The sequence below is a fragment of the Equus caballus genome, chromosome 18 (genome assembly GCF_041296265.1).
Source record: "Equus caballus isolate H_3958 breed thoroughbred chromosome 18, TB-T2T, whole genome shotgun sequence".
Classification (NCBI taxonomy): Eukaryota; Metazoa; Chordata; class Mammalia; order Perissodactyla; family Equidae; genus Equus; species Equus caballus.
In genome coordinates, this window is record NC_091701.1 from 21577644 (window position 1) to 21593777 (window position 16134).

The window sequence follows — 16134 nt, forward strand, 5'->3', positions numbered from 1 at the left end:
CACAACAGGGTGTAAGTAATGAAACTATAAAATGTTACCCCCTGCAGGAATAGTGGTCGATTTCTAGAGAGTTGGAATCAGAGATTCAGTCTGCTCAGGTCCTTTGACTCAGAGTTTTTACCCAATGTCCAAGGCTGCCAGAGATGAGGAGCAAAAGGAATGCTTAAGATGGAATAAGTGTCTGTCATCTGTGGTCAACCTGCTGGCTCTGCTTCAAGCCTGTCCCAGTGGAGTTGGTGGAGGGACACAGTGTTGGCCCTGGATAGCTGCATGGAAGCTCACGTGGACACTTTGGGCCACTAGAACATGAACAAATACAGTCGTCAGACCTGGATTTACCCTCCTGAGCTTCCTTAAACTTTCCCATGGCTTCGATTAAAGAACATTAACCCTTCTACCGTTTGTGCTTCTTTCCTTTTCTCTCCCTGACCCAAGATTTGCTGTTTCCTAATGATCGCCAGTAAAATATACACTAAACCAGTAAAATATATACGAAATCCTTGGGCTCATAGAAAAAAATAAAACCCTACAAATATTAGTTTCACTAAAGGTGAACTGAATTTGTGGTCAGGAAGTGATTATTATAACTCTTTGCTATCCAGTGGCTGAAATTCCACTGTCTAATCTGGTCACCTTTAGTTTAAGGAGCTGATCCGTGGTACCTTTAGATTCACTGCATTAAGCGGGGCAAGAACACATCCTGCGCAAGAGCTGACTTGAATCCTTTCTTGTAAGGAGGTAATGGCTCAGAAAGACCTCGGCTGAATTTCATACATATTCATTTAATCAGTAACGTGCCTTTGCAGAAGTAATAAAGTATCTTCTAGCTTTAGTTTTCACATATGTAAAATGAGAATAGTAACTGATGAAATAGTTTTGAGGATTTACTAATTTGGGGTAATATAAGTAAAGTGGCTGTCACAGTCTTGGTATAGGATCGGTGATTAATTAATGCATGTGCCTTTTTTCCCTTTTTGGAGTATATGCTCTGTGAAGATTTGATTTATGTTTTCTCTTCCTTCTGTGGCTTCCCTCAGTACATTACAGTGATCTACATATGGCAGTTAATGTTTACCGAATGATGCTATCTGATTAATATGGAATTTAGGAAAGGAAGGTAAGTGGTTGGTTGGCCCCAGCCACTGTGGACTTGGCAGTTGTGTATCTTTCAGAACAGAAGCACCTGGGGGAAGCCTGCTGTCTATTACAGGCATGAGCACCAGAGTGTGCTTAAAGTTAAGTGCTAACAAGAGAATCCAAGGTTTTTGTTTTATGCTGAGCTTGTGCTGTGACTTGATCCTAGTTAGAGTCAGGACAAGGGCACCACAAATGAAAGACTGAGAGAATTTATTGACTGAGGAGATGTAATCTATAGATTTATGGTGAGACGGATGCAACTTGATTTACAGAGGAAAACTGCACATGCCCCTCAATGGCATTAAGCTCTTGGTAATAGGACACCCAGAATTCCTCAGTAAAGACTGCGAAGTTTTTGAGCAGGTTGTCAAACAATGTAAATCATGGAGAACCGTACCGTGTCCTGCTCAAAGATATAAACTAAACACCCACAAACATAAGACAATAAATAAGCAGCACACGGGCATTCCGTGTAAGGATAGAGGTCATCCAAGTCGTGTGGCGGCAAGGGTTCAGAGGTCATTACAGTTGGATGTTCATTAAGAGTAGTTTAGAAGTGTGTGTGTTTCCTGCATCTTTTCTCAAGGTGGCCCAGGAAGGGAGCTGAGCCCTTCAATAGGTTCTATTTTGACTAAGTAATGATATAGACTTGGAGGTAGGAAGCAGGGCAGAAGCCATCTATTGTTTTAATCACCCTTGATCTTAATATTTTCAATGCCATGAGAACGTGGTCTCTGATTGACTGACTGATGCCTTCCCACAGGTGGCTGATCCTTATGTAAGAGTCTGAGTCTGTTTTAAAGGGAGGTCATTGATTAACCCAAGCCCAAGAAAACCCAAATAAGACACTTATGACTTTTTATCTAAAATACTTGCCCAGCTCTGCAATATTCTAAGGAAGCTCAGCTCCCTCTTGTGGCTTAAAACCATGTGTCAGTTTGTTCTGCCTCCTTGGCTGTGCTATTTAGGAGGAACCAGTCTTTTGCCCACTACACCTTGAGCTTTCTAACTTTTCATTTTGTACTATTGGTGGGAAAATAGGCATGGCCCTGGCAAAACTGGGAGAGAGATATACCTGGCTTTTTTTACCTCTCGTGCTCCCTAACTTGTCCTTCTCTCCTCCTCTTGTAGGAAGAGTGATGAGGTATCTAACTCTCATTCTTGGAATGCTCTCTATCTTCCTATCAAAGTATCTTATTTCTTTTACTTACCCCAAGGAATAAATGAATAATAATTACTTAAAATGTTACCATGCAATCAGATTGGTTTCATTAAAAAAAAGGAATTAAAAGAATTAAATCTGTTGGTTGAATTTGCAATATTAAAGAATGGAATATAAAATATGAGATCCATGGAAGGTAGGCATAGCCTTTAGAAGTGATATATCATGAGGGTCAGCAATTGAAAACTCAGACTGAAGGGTTTTATCTAGTTCTCACTCACTTTTTTTTAAAATGTAAATTAGTTTCCATCATTAAAAACAGGGAGATTTCGTATAATAATAAAACATAACTTGGATTTCTCGCTTCTTAAACCAGACTGAAAGATTTGACAACAGGGAGTCCACATTCCCTCAGGGCAACAGTCAATGGAATCTGCTTAATAGCCAATCGTTTTAGAGCAAGCACACATTCTCCATTTAGCCACAGACCTCACCCCTCCCAACAGTCCATAGTTAACCCATTTCCCTCAATTTGTACCTGCTTGACTCCTATGACATTAAAATTGTGACTGTGTAAGCTTATAACATGTAAGGTCCATTTATATTCTAATTATGGTGGTCTTTGGGCCCTAGTCTCACAGTTCATTTTTTTTTTTTAACTGAATAATAGTCCAGGCACCCTCATCTGTCCAGTGTGGGGAGTACAGTCCAAAGATACTGTCTTCACAAGGCAGGCTGACCTGGAAATCTCAGGGCACGAAGCTGTGAATGTCCAGGCACCATAGATATGCTGACATATAGATGTATTTCGACTTAATACACATTAATGAGAATGTCAAAAGCAACAGCAAAAACAAAACCTGAATTTATCTATGTTTAGGCTATTTCTGTAAGTCTTTATTTATTTTTACTGGTTTATTGATACCATTAGACATATGCTGCTTATTATCCTTCTGATTATGTCTAGTCTCTCCTGCTCCTAGGTTGTAAACTCTTGGAAGACAGATTTCCTGCTCTAGTTCTTTCCGTTTCTTTCCCTTCCTTTTCTTATCCTCCTATTCTCCACAAAATAAAACACATCATAATAATACATGCTTTAGAGCTATAGCTATTCAAATAAAAGTTTTATCTCTTTCCTAGCTACTGTTCCTTTTCCTTTGCTGGAGGAGGATGGAATCCTGTGGAACTTTTGCTTTTTCTCTTTCTAGGCTTTAGAATGAGACAGCGCCATGTCCTCATGGAATCCACAGGGCCTGCAGGGCGTTGCCCTCATTTGGTGGAATCTGTTGCCTGTGAGGATCCAATGTGTTATCGATGGCTGGCATCTGAAGGGATCTGTATCCCTGATCATGGAAAATGTGGCCTGGGACATCGCATCCTGAAGGCTGTCTGCCAGAATGACCAAGGTATGATGCCAAGAAACACAAGGACTGTTAAGTCATATCTGCCAGATGGCTCATCACCACTCTCCACCAGGTCATTTTCACAAGGGAGGGAAACATGGTCCTTCCTATCCTTGAATATTTGTGTTTAAGTCAAGTGACACATTGCTGCACACAAGCTGGCTTGATTTAATATGGGGCCACATACTCCATGACAAAAGAACACTATTTCATTATGCCTAAATGCAATACAGTGAACCTAGAGATTTCTCTGGAGTTTTTAATTTATCAATACAAATAGAATACAGAAATCATCTGGGTAGTCTTCAACTTATCAGTGCAAAATAAGTTTTACTTGCCTCTTTTGAAGTGGATATGTAACATGCTTTTATATATTATTAACAAATACTATCTTGTAAAGATTCTAGGGCTGCAACTCCCTCCAAGTTAAAAAGAAAAAAAATACTAAGCTATATCTTTTCATTTATGTAACATTAGACTAGAATCAGTTCTAGACATAAGACAACATTTCTAAAGAACTGCTTTTAAACATAAGTTGTCAAGATTTACAAAACTATTAACAATGGTGTCTTTCCTTCATCACCACGCTTTTAGTATAATGGTTGTTTGAAATGAAATATGATTTAGAAAATATGTAAGTCACATGAAAATCAGAAAGTGACATTTAAAACTATCCTACAGTTAAAAAAATTCAGTCTCTTGGAAGAATATGGAGTGTGTCTGTTAATCAGCTCTATCATGAGAAGTCCCATTTCTAATGCTCTTGGTGTGTGGACTGAGATGTTTTGAAATATGAAGTGAAGTCAGTCACAGAACGGAAGGAAATTACAAAGTGGATTCATAATGGATATTAACGTCCACACAGGATGACCTTCAGCAATGCATTTTCCTGTTTCCTTCCTTCCTTTCTCCCCTCTCCTTTCTCTCTCTCAGCCTTTCTCCCCTTTCCTCTCTCACTTCCTTCTTTCTTTCCTCCTCTCCATCCTTCCTTCCTTCTTTTTTTAACCACTGACTGCCCAAATCAGACAAGTACACATTTTATCAAATTATGTAGTTGGTTACCTCACAAAACCAGGTGGTTGTTTAATTAAATAGAGAGTGACGACAGATTATATTAGCTATAGTCTTTTTTGACTAAGTAGTTAAAACAAATATTGACTTTTCATATTATCAAATACTTTTTGAATTGTGGTAACATATATGCAGCTTATTAACCGAGGTAAATAAAATCACTTTTGTAATGCTTCTCTTTGAATTCAGGAAGAGTAACATAGTGGTTTAAAACCTGGGCTCTATAGTCAGACAGGTTGGAATTTCACGTCTGCTACTCATCTGCTAGATGATCTCAGGAAAATTATGTAACTGTGGAGGCATCTTTCTTTCAGCTGTAAAGTGGAGATAATAAAACTTCCCTCTCACTCTCAGGTTGTGAGAGTTATGTTAGTTGTGTAAAAGTGATTAGTTAAGTGCCTGGCACAGAACCATTCAAAATACGCTGTAAGCTTATTTTGCTTACAATGCCCATTTATTACTGGGTTCTGTCCTGGGGGAATTATGCAGAAAGCAGTCTTTTATAAACTGAAAATAAGAATGAGTATTAGAATAACCATACTACTTCTTCCTCCCAACCTCCAGCTGTGTAAACAAGAAGATAATTTGGTTGAGAGCCAATGACAGATGACTGTCATGCTTTGTCATCTCCTAGCAGGTATTGGAGGCCTGACAAACCTGATATATTATGTCCATAGGCCTGGGCATTTCTCACAATTTGTCCTCTGTCTTCTTCAATATTGCAGAGTGTGATATTCTGATTTATAAACAGAAGTATATATTTGGTCTTTGTCCCCATTTAGGGGCCAGAGCTCCTAAAACCCTTGGAATTCCTGAGTGATAAGAGCAATGGGAGCATTTTTTGTTATAATATTTCCTCTCTTGTCCTCAGTTCTTGAAATTACTTTCATAGAGGTGAAATGGGTGTCTTGTTATTCATAGCAAGCCCCTTTTCACCACAACTGGGTTTATGTTAATGAGATGACTTTTGGAAATCTCCTAAGGATGAGGCTGGTTGCCAAGGGAACCAAGCATGAATAAAGGGTTGGGACTTTCAGTCCCACTCCCTGATTTCTGGGGAGGGGAAAGGGGCTAGAGGTTAAATTAATCACCGATGGCCAATGATTTAATCAATCATGCCTATGTAATGGAGCCTCCATGAAGGACAGGGTTCAGAGAGCTTCTGGGTTGGTGAATACATGAAGATTTTGGGAGAGAGGTACATGGAAGCTCTGCGCTCTTTCCCCACAGGTTGCCCTATATATATCTTCCATCTGGCTTTCTTGTGTTATATCCTTTCATAATAAACTGTTAATCTAGTAAGTTAAATGGATTCCCTGAGTTCTGTGAATTGCTCTAGCAAATTAATCAAACCCAAGGAGGGAGTCATGGGTGATGAGGATTTTAGGCTGGTTACTTTTAAAACTGCAGATGAGAAGCAGGCTCAGAGGACTGGAATTTGCTTGCTCTTTGAGAGATATTTGCATTTGTGAAGGAAGGGGGGGATGACCTTGTAGGGACCTGAAATTGGCCACCCCAGGATATGTCTCTTTGGCATTGGGATTGTTTGGGGCTGATTGCTTTTGATAAACTGGGACAGGGAAGGAAGCTCTAAGGAATGGAACTTGCCCTTGTTGGGACACATTTACATTTGTAAGGTAAATCTCTATCTGTAAAAGGTGCCTCCCTCTCTGTACCAGGAAGAAGAAGAGAGATGACCTTGTCCCTAGAAACTCTTAATGGGGAAGGCAAGAACTTAAGTTGGTTGCTGCCTGGCAATCTCTTGTAACTGATTTAGGGTGGTGGCTTCTGACCTTTACTTAATACGATTTGATTCCTGTCTAAAAGTCATGGGATCACCCAACAACCAGACCCCACCTGCACTGATACCATTTTAACTTTTTTTCATGTTCTTTCCTTTGTCTTGTAAAGAGATGACTCACATACCCATGCCTTATAAAATTAGCTCTAACCCTCAACTCGCAGCAGCAGCAGCTCTGCCTGCCCATGGGTCCTGTCCCCATGCCCGCGGCAGCAGCAGCTCCCCATGCCAGCAGAAGCTCTGACTGCCCATGGGTCCTGTCCCCATGCTATTCCATTCTCTAAATAAAAGAGCACTACTGCCAGATCTTAAGCGTCTAAGAAATCTTTCTTTCGACTCCTCGGCTCACCGACCCCACATCAATGGGAACCTCTGATTTATAGTCAGTTGCTCAGAAGTACAGTTAACCACCTGGACTTGTGATTGGCATCCTGAATTGGAAGGGGTCATTGGAACCTCCAGTTTGTAGCTGGTCAGTCAGAAGCACAGGTAACCTAGGCTTGCAATTGGCATCTGAAGTGGAGGGTGGTCTTGTGGGACTGAGCCCTTTACCTACGGAATCTGATGTTCTTCCTGGATAGATGGTGTCAGAGTTAAGTTGAGTGGTATGATACCCAGTTGATGTTGGAGAATTGCACTTTGAAATTGAGCGCAGAACCCTTTTTACAGAAATATCAACTTTACCATTTTACAGCAGTTCTAGAATTTTATCGCTTATTCCTTTGAAATAACTAATTTTCAGCATCGACCTACAATCTCAATTTCTGTGGGGAGAAGTAAGAATTCCTGCTGGTTCCTATCAGTTCTATGAAGTCTTTGTGGTTTTTAAATACCTGGATGACTCCTTCCTCATTTGTGAGGCAATGGCCACAGTCATGGTTACGAGAACAGGCTGACCTCCTGATAGCGGAAGCAGTCTTTTGTCCAGTGAGAAATTGAAAATGTGCTCTGGTTGCACTTGTCTCGGTTGAGCTTCTGTGAGATTCCGGATGATTGATGATAGAAGTTTGGCAGAGAAGTGCTCCTGTTTGACTCTCCACATATTACCATTGTCTTTCCGTAGCTGCAGGAATTGATGGAACTGTTGACGCTCATTTAAATGCTTGGAGAGAAAAAATGGTTGAGATATTTAATAAGTCTCCTGTGATTTTCTTTCCTTGTAACATTTGGTAGTTTTCTTTTCATCACTCTGAGTTTATTAATTGTTTCATAGGCCTTTTATTCCAGAATTTATTCAGAGCTAAGTGGATGAGAGCAAGAAAATGTCTTCTTTTCGATTAAACAAACAAACAAACAAATGAACTCATGTTAGATCTTATCCAGTTTGAGGCTTGCTATGATTTGCAAGGTAACTTGCTTTACCTCTTATTTTTAGCTTGTCCATATTAACTCCCTCCAGGTATCCCATTTACCAAAGGGACGTTCAGCATCCTTGCAAAATATTTACATCCCCTTCAGGTTGTGGAGCCAAGAGATTTCCATGTAGCTGTGATCAAGATTCCATAGGACTCTTCATAGTGTCTTGTTGGGCATTACTCATACCACTAGGAAGACATATTTCCTCCCCAGAAGTTCGTTCAGACTATATGTTAGCTTGGAAACTTCAAAAATACACAATCTATGTCACATTAAAGCCAGGAAGTAACTGGAAATAGCAATTTGATTTACCTAAAACTTTGGGTTAGTTTCAGGATGTGACCTACTTTGGACTGTCCAAGAGCCAAGGCATCATCTATGAATTTTTATAGCTATCTCTGAAGATAGGCTTTGACTCATTCTCTACTTTGATTTATTACTGTTACTGTCCAATCAGTCTCACTAAAGTTCCTGATTTCTCACCCAGCCTGTGATAGTAGCAAACAATTTGTTAGTCAGTAATATTTATTTTCAGGAAGAAAATTGTATAATAGATTACATGAATGTGTATTCTGATTTGGAATCTGATTTCCACTACTTTGATTGGTGGATCAGCTTTGATTTCTTTCTTTTGTACAACATCTTATCATTAGCAGGGTCAATAGAAATCTACTGAGTATAGAAACTAGAACTCTACCTCGTTTTTTCTTATCTCATTGACAAGTACATTTCCAACATTTCACAGTGGGCATTTGAAAGTAAATGGAGTGTGATGCAAACTGAAAGCCCAACGTATTTCTCCCTTAGATTATCAAGTTAATTTACTGTGTTTTAAACTTTGTTTCTCCAACATGTAACTGGTTTGTTGTTGCTCAGTTTCGTTGACAATTGATGAAGGTTTACTGCCGTGTGACATCTTCCCAGAGAAGGTTGGGAAAATCCCCGTAATACCAGGGCAGTGGACAGCATTCCTAGCAGCTGGGAAGTGACCACTACTTATCTCTTTCATGGGTTCATAATACACAATGGGCAGATGACACTATAGGGTCATTGGATAAATGCCAGCCTGCCTACTGGAGCTGTCAGACCCTGAGTACTCACCACATGCTTTGCTCCATAGCTTGCCAAATAAGCTGTCTTGAGAAACAAAAACAATGTCTGTATATTTCAGTAACCATCTCTATTCAGAGATAATGCAGCGTACATTCCGCACTTGTTGAAAGCAAATACCCACGCGGGTAAAGAGTATAATACATCAGGAAGAACAAAGTTCTCATGTTGACAGGTACATGAAATTAGTCTCCTGGTGTCGCTGCAAGGCTCCTTTGCATACAAGGTTTCTTATTTTTCACAGTTTCACTGGACCTTCCCCATGCAAATATTTTCCTTAAGTGGTATGTATATTTGCGCAGAAAGCATGAGGAATGATTTCTGATCATTAACCTGACTTTGCTTTTCATTTTAGAGGCATTTTTCTTTGAGTTCTTGCCTTCCATTGTTAACCTTGAACAATCCAAAAATGTGATCTTTAATCTTGGCTAAAATGGCAAGTGCTTGTAAGCTTTAACACCATAAGTACCGTTTCTAGGATGACTTTAATTGGTGGAAAGCATGCTAGAGTAATCATTTACCTGAGTTAGGTTAAAATGTTAATTTTTTTAAAAAAAATCTATGATTGGAATTGGAAGCTTTGCTTTGTTTTGTTTTTTATCTTGAAGTCTCAAGAAATATTCTTTGGCTCACTTGTGAGAATAAGGTCAAACGCTATTTGGATAAGAAGTTATTTATCAGAATATTTTGTGACTCACCAGAATTCTAAATAGAACTGCTTTTGTGTTCTCAAGTCATTGTTTTCTAAACCCTTTGATCGTGCTGTATCTCGTGTTGCTCAATGAGTGATGCTTTACTTCTCCTCTGTATATTTTTTCCCTTTTCTTACAAAATTTTCTAACTGCAATTTCAGCACAATGTTTATTTTCTTCTATTTTAGGAAGGATGAGGGATAGATTATTCATCAGGTATTTCTTTGCCACACAAGTATATTCCTGCAGTGAATCAACCTATTAAAGGGACAATACAAATTGGGGCCACTATGGAGAACACAGAGCCTCTAAAATAAATTTCAACTGTGAATATTCAAAAAGTTTTGGGCAGTGGCACCTTAGTTGAAATAAGTTTGCAGTTTATTAAGATGTGCATTTTGAAAGGGATAATAGTAATTGGGATATATCTTTTTTTAAACTTTCTTCTTAGACTATTATTATTTTTTTATATGTTTCTATTTTGAGTTGGAAAAAAACACAGTTACCTTTGCATAAGGTTTGGGAATCTTAGAGCTATATTGCTACATATTCAGAGGAATCAAAACAGAGGAGAATAAACATGGACATACATTTAATATTTCTGATGCAAATTCAGAGAAATGGCTTTTTGGCGTAGTCACACTTAACACACATACTGTTGTTTCCTTCCCAGATTCCCTTGGCCATCCGTTTCTGTGCATGTCAGCCTGAAATTCCAACTGATGCCACCTGCATCTCTTTGCCCGAGGAGTTTCTCTGGCCACTGGAGCCTTCTTTGCTCTCATATGCAATCAGAAGAGCCAGGGAACTAGCAATCCCAGGGAGCAGCCTTCAACCAGTGATTGAGAGTTGGTATATAAATACCAGCTCCTTTGCCCCTCAGATGGAATAACCTTGAAGTGTGTGCTCTCCATTGTGTCCTAGAGTTCCCAGTGAGATGAAGCTCCACTTACTCATAGTGGTGACTTATTTCATCACTCATCCTTGATCAGCCTCCTTCCCTTTCTATCCCCCTCACTCTTGCACTGATTCCCTGATGTTACTCCCCAATAAATACTTACCCAAGAATCTTTGTTACAGAGTTTGGTTATGGTACAACTCAAACCAAGACAAGAATACTTGGAAAGGTGTTTAATGGATCCACTCCTAGAGAAGATGCAAGATCCAATTCAAATCACACCATATTGATAATATTTAAAGAATGACCTTCCAAGGAAAAAATGACATAGTCTCTCATAAGAGCTCATTCAATATTTTGAGCAACCCTCACTATTTATCAATTATTTGGTATTATCTGAAGGGCTTCAATATACAGCTTTTGTCCTCCCTTTGAAAATGTAAAAAACATTATTGAACCCCCTTTCCTTCCCAGTGAGGCAATGCCAGTAACTTAGACCTCCTCCTGAGTCTTGTTTTCCAACAATCAAGTAATTTTATAACTCTCATGGGAGGACTAGTTTATTCATATTTTCATTTTGCAGTGGATTCCAGAGTGTATTGGATTTTTTCTAAATATGAACAAGAAAAACAGACTTCTTTTGGATATTAAGAGGATTATTTGCGTGGGAAAATTGAGCCTGAAGTGTTTGGGGAATGTGTTGCTTTATGTTCTTTGTTCTGGATCAGTGGTTCTAAAGTGACAGTGCATATCAGAATCACCTGGAGGGGTTATAAAAACACAAAATTCTGGGGCTGGCCCGGTGGTGCAGTGGTTAGGTTCACACGTTCCACTTTGATGGCCTGGGGTTCGCCGGTTCAGATCCTGGGTGTGGACATGGCACCGCTTGTCAAGCCATGCTGTGGTAGGTGTCCCACATATAAAGTAGAGGAAGATGGGCATGGATGTTAACTCAGGGCTAATCTTCCTAAAATAGAATAAAATAAAACATAAAATTCTGACCCCTACTGCAGAGTTTCTGATTCAGTGGGTCTAGGATGAGGCTCAAGAATTTGTATTTCTAACAAGTTCCTAGGCAATGCTGGTGGTGCTGATCCAAGGACCATACTTTGAAAAACATTGTTCAAGGCAGAAGGGGGCCTAGGGCGGCCTCATAATGTGAGTGTGTAACACAGGTAGGCTAGAACAGTGAAAGGCATGTCTTACAGTTAGTCAGAACCAACAGTAGTATTGATTCTAATCTGTTGTTTCTTGTTTCCTGCTGGGGAAGTTATTTTTGAAATCCATGAAATATATTACTGTCTTTCCAAAAGCAAGCAGTGAGTAAATATTCTTTTATTTTTTTATTGTTACCTAGATGGATTACCAAAGAATCAAATAGTGGAAAGCAATAGTGTACTCTTGCAGAAACAGAAGACACATAGCTTGTGAGATGAGTTATTTAGATTTAGAGGAGAGAATTTTCATTTTCAGCAAGCTATCTTTTTCAGACCACCAACTGGTAGCAGTTTGGTGTCACTGTTCTTGCTGAAGGAAGTGTGGTGATGACAAATAGGTTGTATTAAATTTTGAAATGAACCTGACATTGCAGTTGAAAGTGCCAATAAGATCAGGCTGCTATTCATACTACAGGAATCAGACTGCAAAGGAGATTCAATGTGAGAGTTCCTGCAGCCAAGTCCCTCATTTCCTTTCATTTAGATGCCCTGCAGTGAAATTAAAGGTGAAACTCTAATAATATTTGGCAGTGAGGGAATCCAAAAGAGGAAAATAGAGTCTTGTTCTAATCAGAGTTTTCCCATCCATGTTGGGATGAGAAGGTGGGGAGTACATGTAAACTGGTGAATCAATTTAAATGCTAGGGAGAGATTAACTGCAATGCAATTTTAAAAATATTTACTGTGTGTTTTCTGATGATAAACAGGTATTGTATTTTGAATTACTTCCTCTTTCCACCCTGTTACATACTAGATATTGCAAAATAGCTTGTGTCTTTTTTTCTCTTTTACCGAGGTACCTAAAGAAATGACTATATTCACATCACGACCCCACTAGTATTTCACAATCAGATGAAATATGGTCTGATTTTTTCAGATTTATAATATTTAGAAATAGCGTAGAGTAAATTGCTTCCTGAGTGTGCCTATATTTCTCATAGAAAGACTCTCTCCTTTTTCTCTGTCTTCTGAAATTCTCACTGGGCAATCCACTTTCTGTTCCCATTCCATATGATTCAGAAAGCAAAATAAATTGTAGATTGCGCTGATACTTCAGAATGTAGTTCATGTGATTAAATGGTCAACCCAGCCTTTCAGTAGGAATTAATGTGAGATTGTCACCCTTCCTATTACTTTCAACTTCCTGGGCATGGTCTGAGTTTCTTTACTCTGTTGTGAATTCCACTAGTATTACTAACGAGGATTAGTTGTAGTGTTAGTCATGGGGATATAATGTTATTTTCTACTTCAGAAATGCATTTCAAAGTGGTATTTGGCTGTTTTATATGGCCTTTGGCTGGTTACTGCTAACATAGCATCTCCTTACTTTTCCCTGTCTGTAGATAAAGGGACATTAAAGAACATGGATTAAAACACATTTCTAGTATGATGAAGTAATTTTCACTGATAAGATAGCCAAAATGACTAGATTAGGAAAGGCAGTCAGAGGCTTACCTGTGCTGTACCCATTTGAGTGTTTTTAGGAAAATGTAGTGAAGTAAAACTCTCCTGGAAAGGCTCATCCATCCCACATGAAATCAATTAAAAGAAAATTTTATGTAGACTTAAGAACTTTTTGTACTCATCAATTAAAATAACTTTTACATATACTTTATCTAATTGATATGATTCACAATTAAGAATTCATAGTGTGTAGCCCTTTGTGCTGTTGTAGCCATGCCATACTTATTGACCTGAGTGTCTGCTATGCACAAAGAACTGTATGATTTTTCATAGAGAGGTACTTAAGAAGTAGAACTCAGAAACAGTTTAGAGAAATCATACATTTTATTTCAAAGAAACATGAACTGAAAGAAAAAGTATTTTGAAATTAATTTAGGGGTATCTTAAGACCAGGATACTTCTCTTACTCCATAGGTAGGTTTCAATCAACAACAAGCATATGTATAGTTCACAATAAGTACTACTCCTACTGGTTACCTCTGTGGTAATTTGCCGCACAGTCACTATCATGTTGTTCCCCTGCTTGAGCTGCTCATCCTCCTCTTCTTCCTTTGGCTAATTAATTATTACACATCCTTTAAAAACTAGGATTAATGTCCTTCAGGAGACCATCCTTCCACTCCTACTCCACCTCTTTTTGTTTTTCACTTTCCTTTTTTTGCAAAAGATTAACCCTGAGCTAATATCTGCTGCCAATCCTCCTCTGTTTTGGTGAGGAAGACTGGCCTTGAACTAACATCCGTGTCCATCTTCCTCTACTTATATTTGGGATGCCTGCCACAGCATGGCTTGACAGGCACTGTGTAGGTCCACATCCGGGATCTGAACTGGTGAACCCTGGGCCGCCAAAGCAGAACGTGTAAACTTAATGGCTGTGCCACTGGGCTGGCCTTCCACCTCTTTTAAGTTGGTCTAGAATCTCAAGTGAATATACGGTTACTGCCCACTTCAGATTATTTGTCACAGTCAGTTATGATAATTTCATTTCCTTTATAGATGATTGCCTCAGAAATGTGTGAGGTTAGATCTGTTTGGGCCAATGAGATGTGAGAAGAGGGACATGAACAAGGAAGGTTGTTCTTTCAGTTGCTCCCATGATCCATCATATGATCTACAGGTTATTTGGCTTCAGGATGAAGGCATTGCTGTGTACAGTAGGGCAGAGATGTAAAGACACTCTGAGTTCTAGAAGACATTGTTGGGCCCCTGACTGCTCAACAGTATAAGCACTGGCTGCTGTGTAAGTCAATAGATTTCCTTATTATAAAAGCCAGTTTCTATCCGAGTTTGTATCAGCTGCTGAAGTAATAATCTTAATTGATGGGGTGCCTGTCTTCTGTGTTCTCATAACACTTTGTGATTCAGTTATCAATGTCTTTACTACATTATATTGAAATGATCTGCTCACTTGTCTGTTTTTCCCGTTTGACTCTTAGCTTCTCAAGGGCAGAGACCTTGACTCATTTATTGTTTTATTCTTGGCAGGATGCCAGAGTGTCTGGTGTATTAGGATGTACTCAATAAATATTTATAGAACTTAGAGTTATTTCAATTGATTTGCACAACAGTCCAATTGGAAATTATTATTATTATTCCAATTTTATTGATGAGGACATTGTAGCCCAGAGATATTGATAGCCTGAAGTCACTCAATTCCTATGTTCTAACACTAGAATTTTGAACTCCAGACCTAGGACACCAAACCAGTGCTGTTCTACTTTATCAATATCAGCAAATGCATACCACCTGTACCAACAACACTGACATTGCTGTGTCTCAGACCCATGCAGTAATTTCCATTAGTTAAGATGCTCTTTTTTTGTTAAATGAGTCTTGATCTGAGATTTACTCTCGGTGGAGCTCTAAAGGCAAACACTGCCAACTGACAGGTGTGGGCCTGAAAGATGAAACCCATTTCTAACTGTACCCTAAGCTTTTTGCCTCTTTCCCTTGGTGTGAGCTAAGACCAACAGAGAGGCCACCAGGTACAATGAAAACATAAAGTCCACACACACTTCCTTCTGGCACGAGGTGTATTTGAGTTAGATGTGTAGTACTTAGTTATCTGGTTTTCCCTGGCAACTTTAGTTCTAATCTTGATTGTATTCAGACAGCTAACCAGCATGGAATTTATTCATCAGACTGGATTAGCAATAGCAAGAAAAGCTCTTCTCTGGAAAAAGACATGTGAAAGGAGAAAGTAAGAGACAGCTATTTAGGGACAAGCAGCTTTTCACTCCCTCATAGTAGAGATATTCCTACAGGGAGGCAATAACAGAACTGCTGATAATGGCATATCATTAAGTTTGAGGGAGTTTGGTAAAAAGCAAGCAAATTCTATACACAAGAGTGGTCTTTCATATTATATCAGAGCTTTATAAATATATGTATATAGTGATTCATTGAGAAGAGGATGTGATTTCCTTGCGACATATTGTTCCAGAATGCAAATAGGTAGAAATTAAAAGATGACAAATTCTGGCTTACCATGTGAATACATGTTCCATTGTAACTGTCTAGAATGGTGACTAGAATAATGAGCTCATTGTCCCTGAAGGCATTTACATGGAGGCTGGAGACTTCTCAGGGTTACTTTGGTACGAATCGCCACACTATTCTGGCAGGAGAGGATAGCTCTGTAAATCCTCTATTATCATTTTTGGCAGGACAGTTCTGCATTGTTCTTGATTTTCCTGCACTTCAGGATATTTGACATCTCTGCTTCTCCCCATAAAATGCCAGTTGTGTCCTGTAATCATTGTGTCAGCCAAAAATGTCTCCACATATTTCCGGTCACCCCTTGGAGGATTTCTTCTGATGGAG

The 16134-nt window shown here is 39.1% G+C and overlaps 1 protein-coding gene across 12 annotated transcripts in view; it reads left to right on the forward strand.

Moving 5' to 3' along the window:
* THSD7B (thrombospondin type 1 domain containing 7B) overlaps positions 1-16134 on the forward strand; it is a 1030427-nt gene that overhangs the window by 595887 nt on the left and 418406 nt on the right. For all 12 annotated transcript variants that reach the window (XM_070240788.1, XM_070240790.1, XM_070240792.1 and 9 more), the window contains one exon: positions 3508-3705. In XM_070240788.1, coding sequence (XP_070096889.1) covers positions 3508-3705 — 198 coding nt within the window. The remainder of the gene's footprint in view (positions 1-3507; positions 3706-16134) is intronic.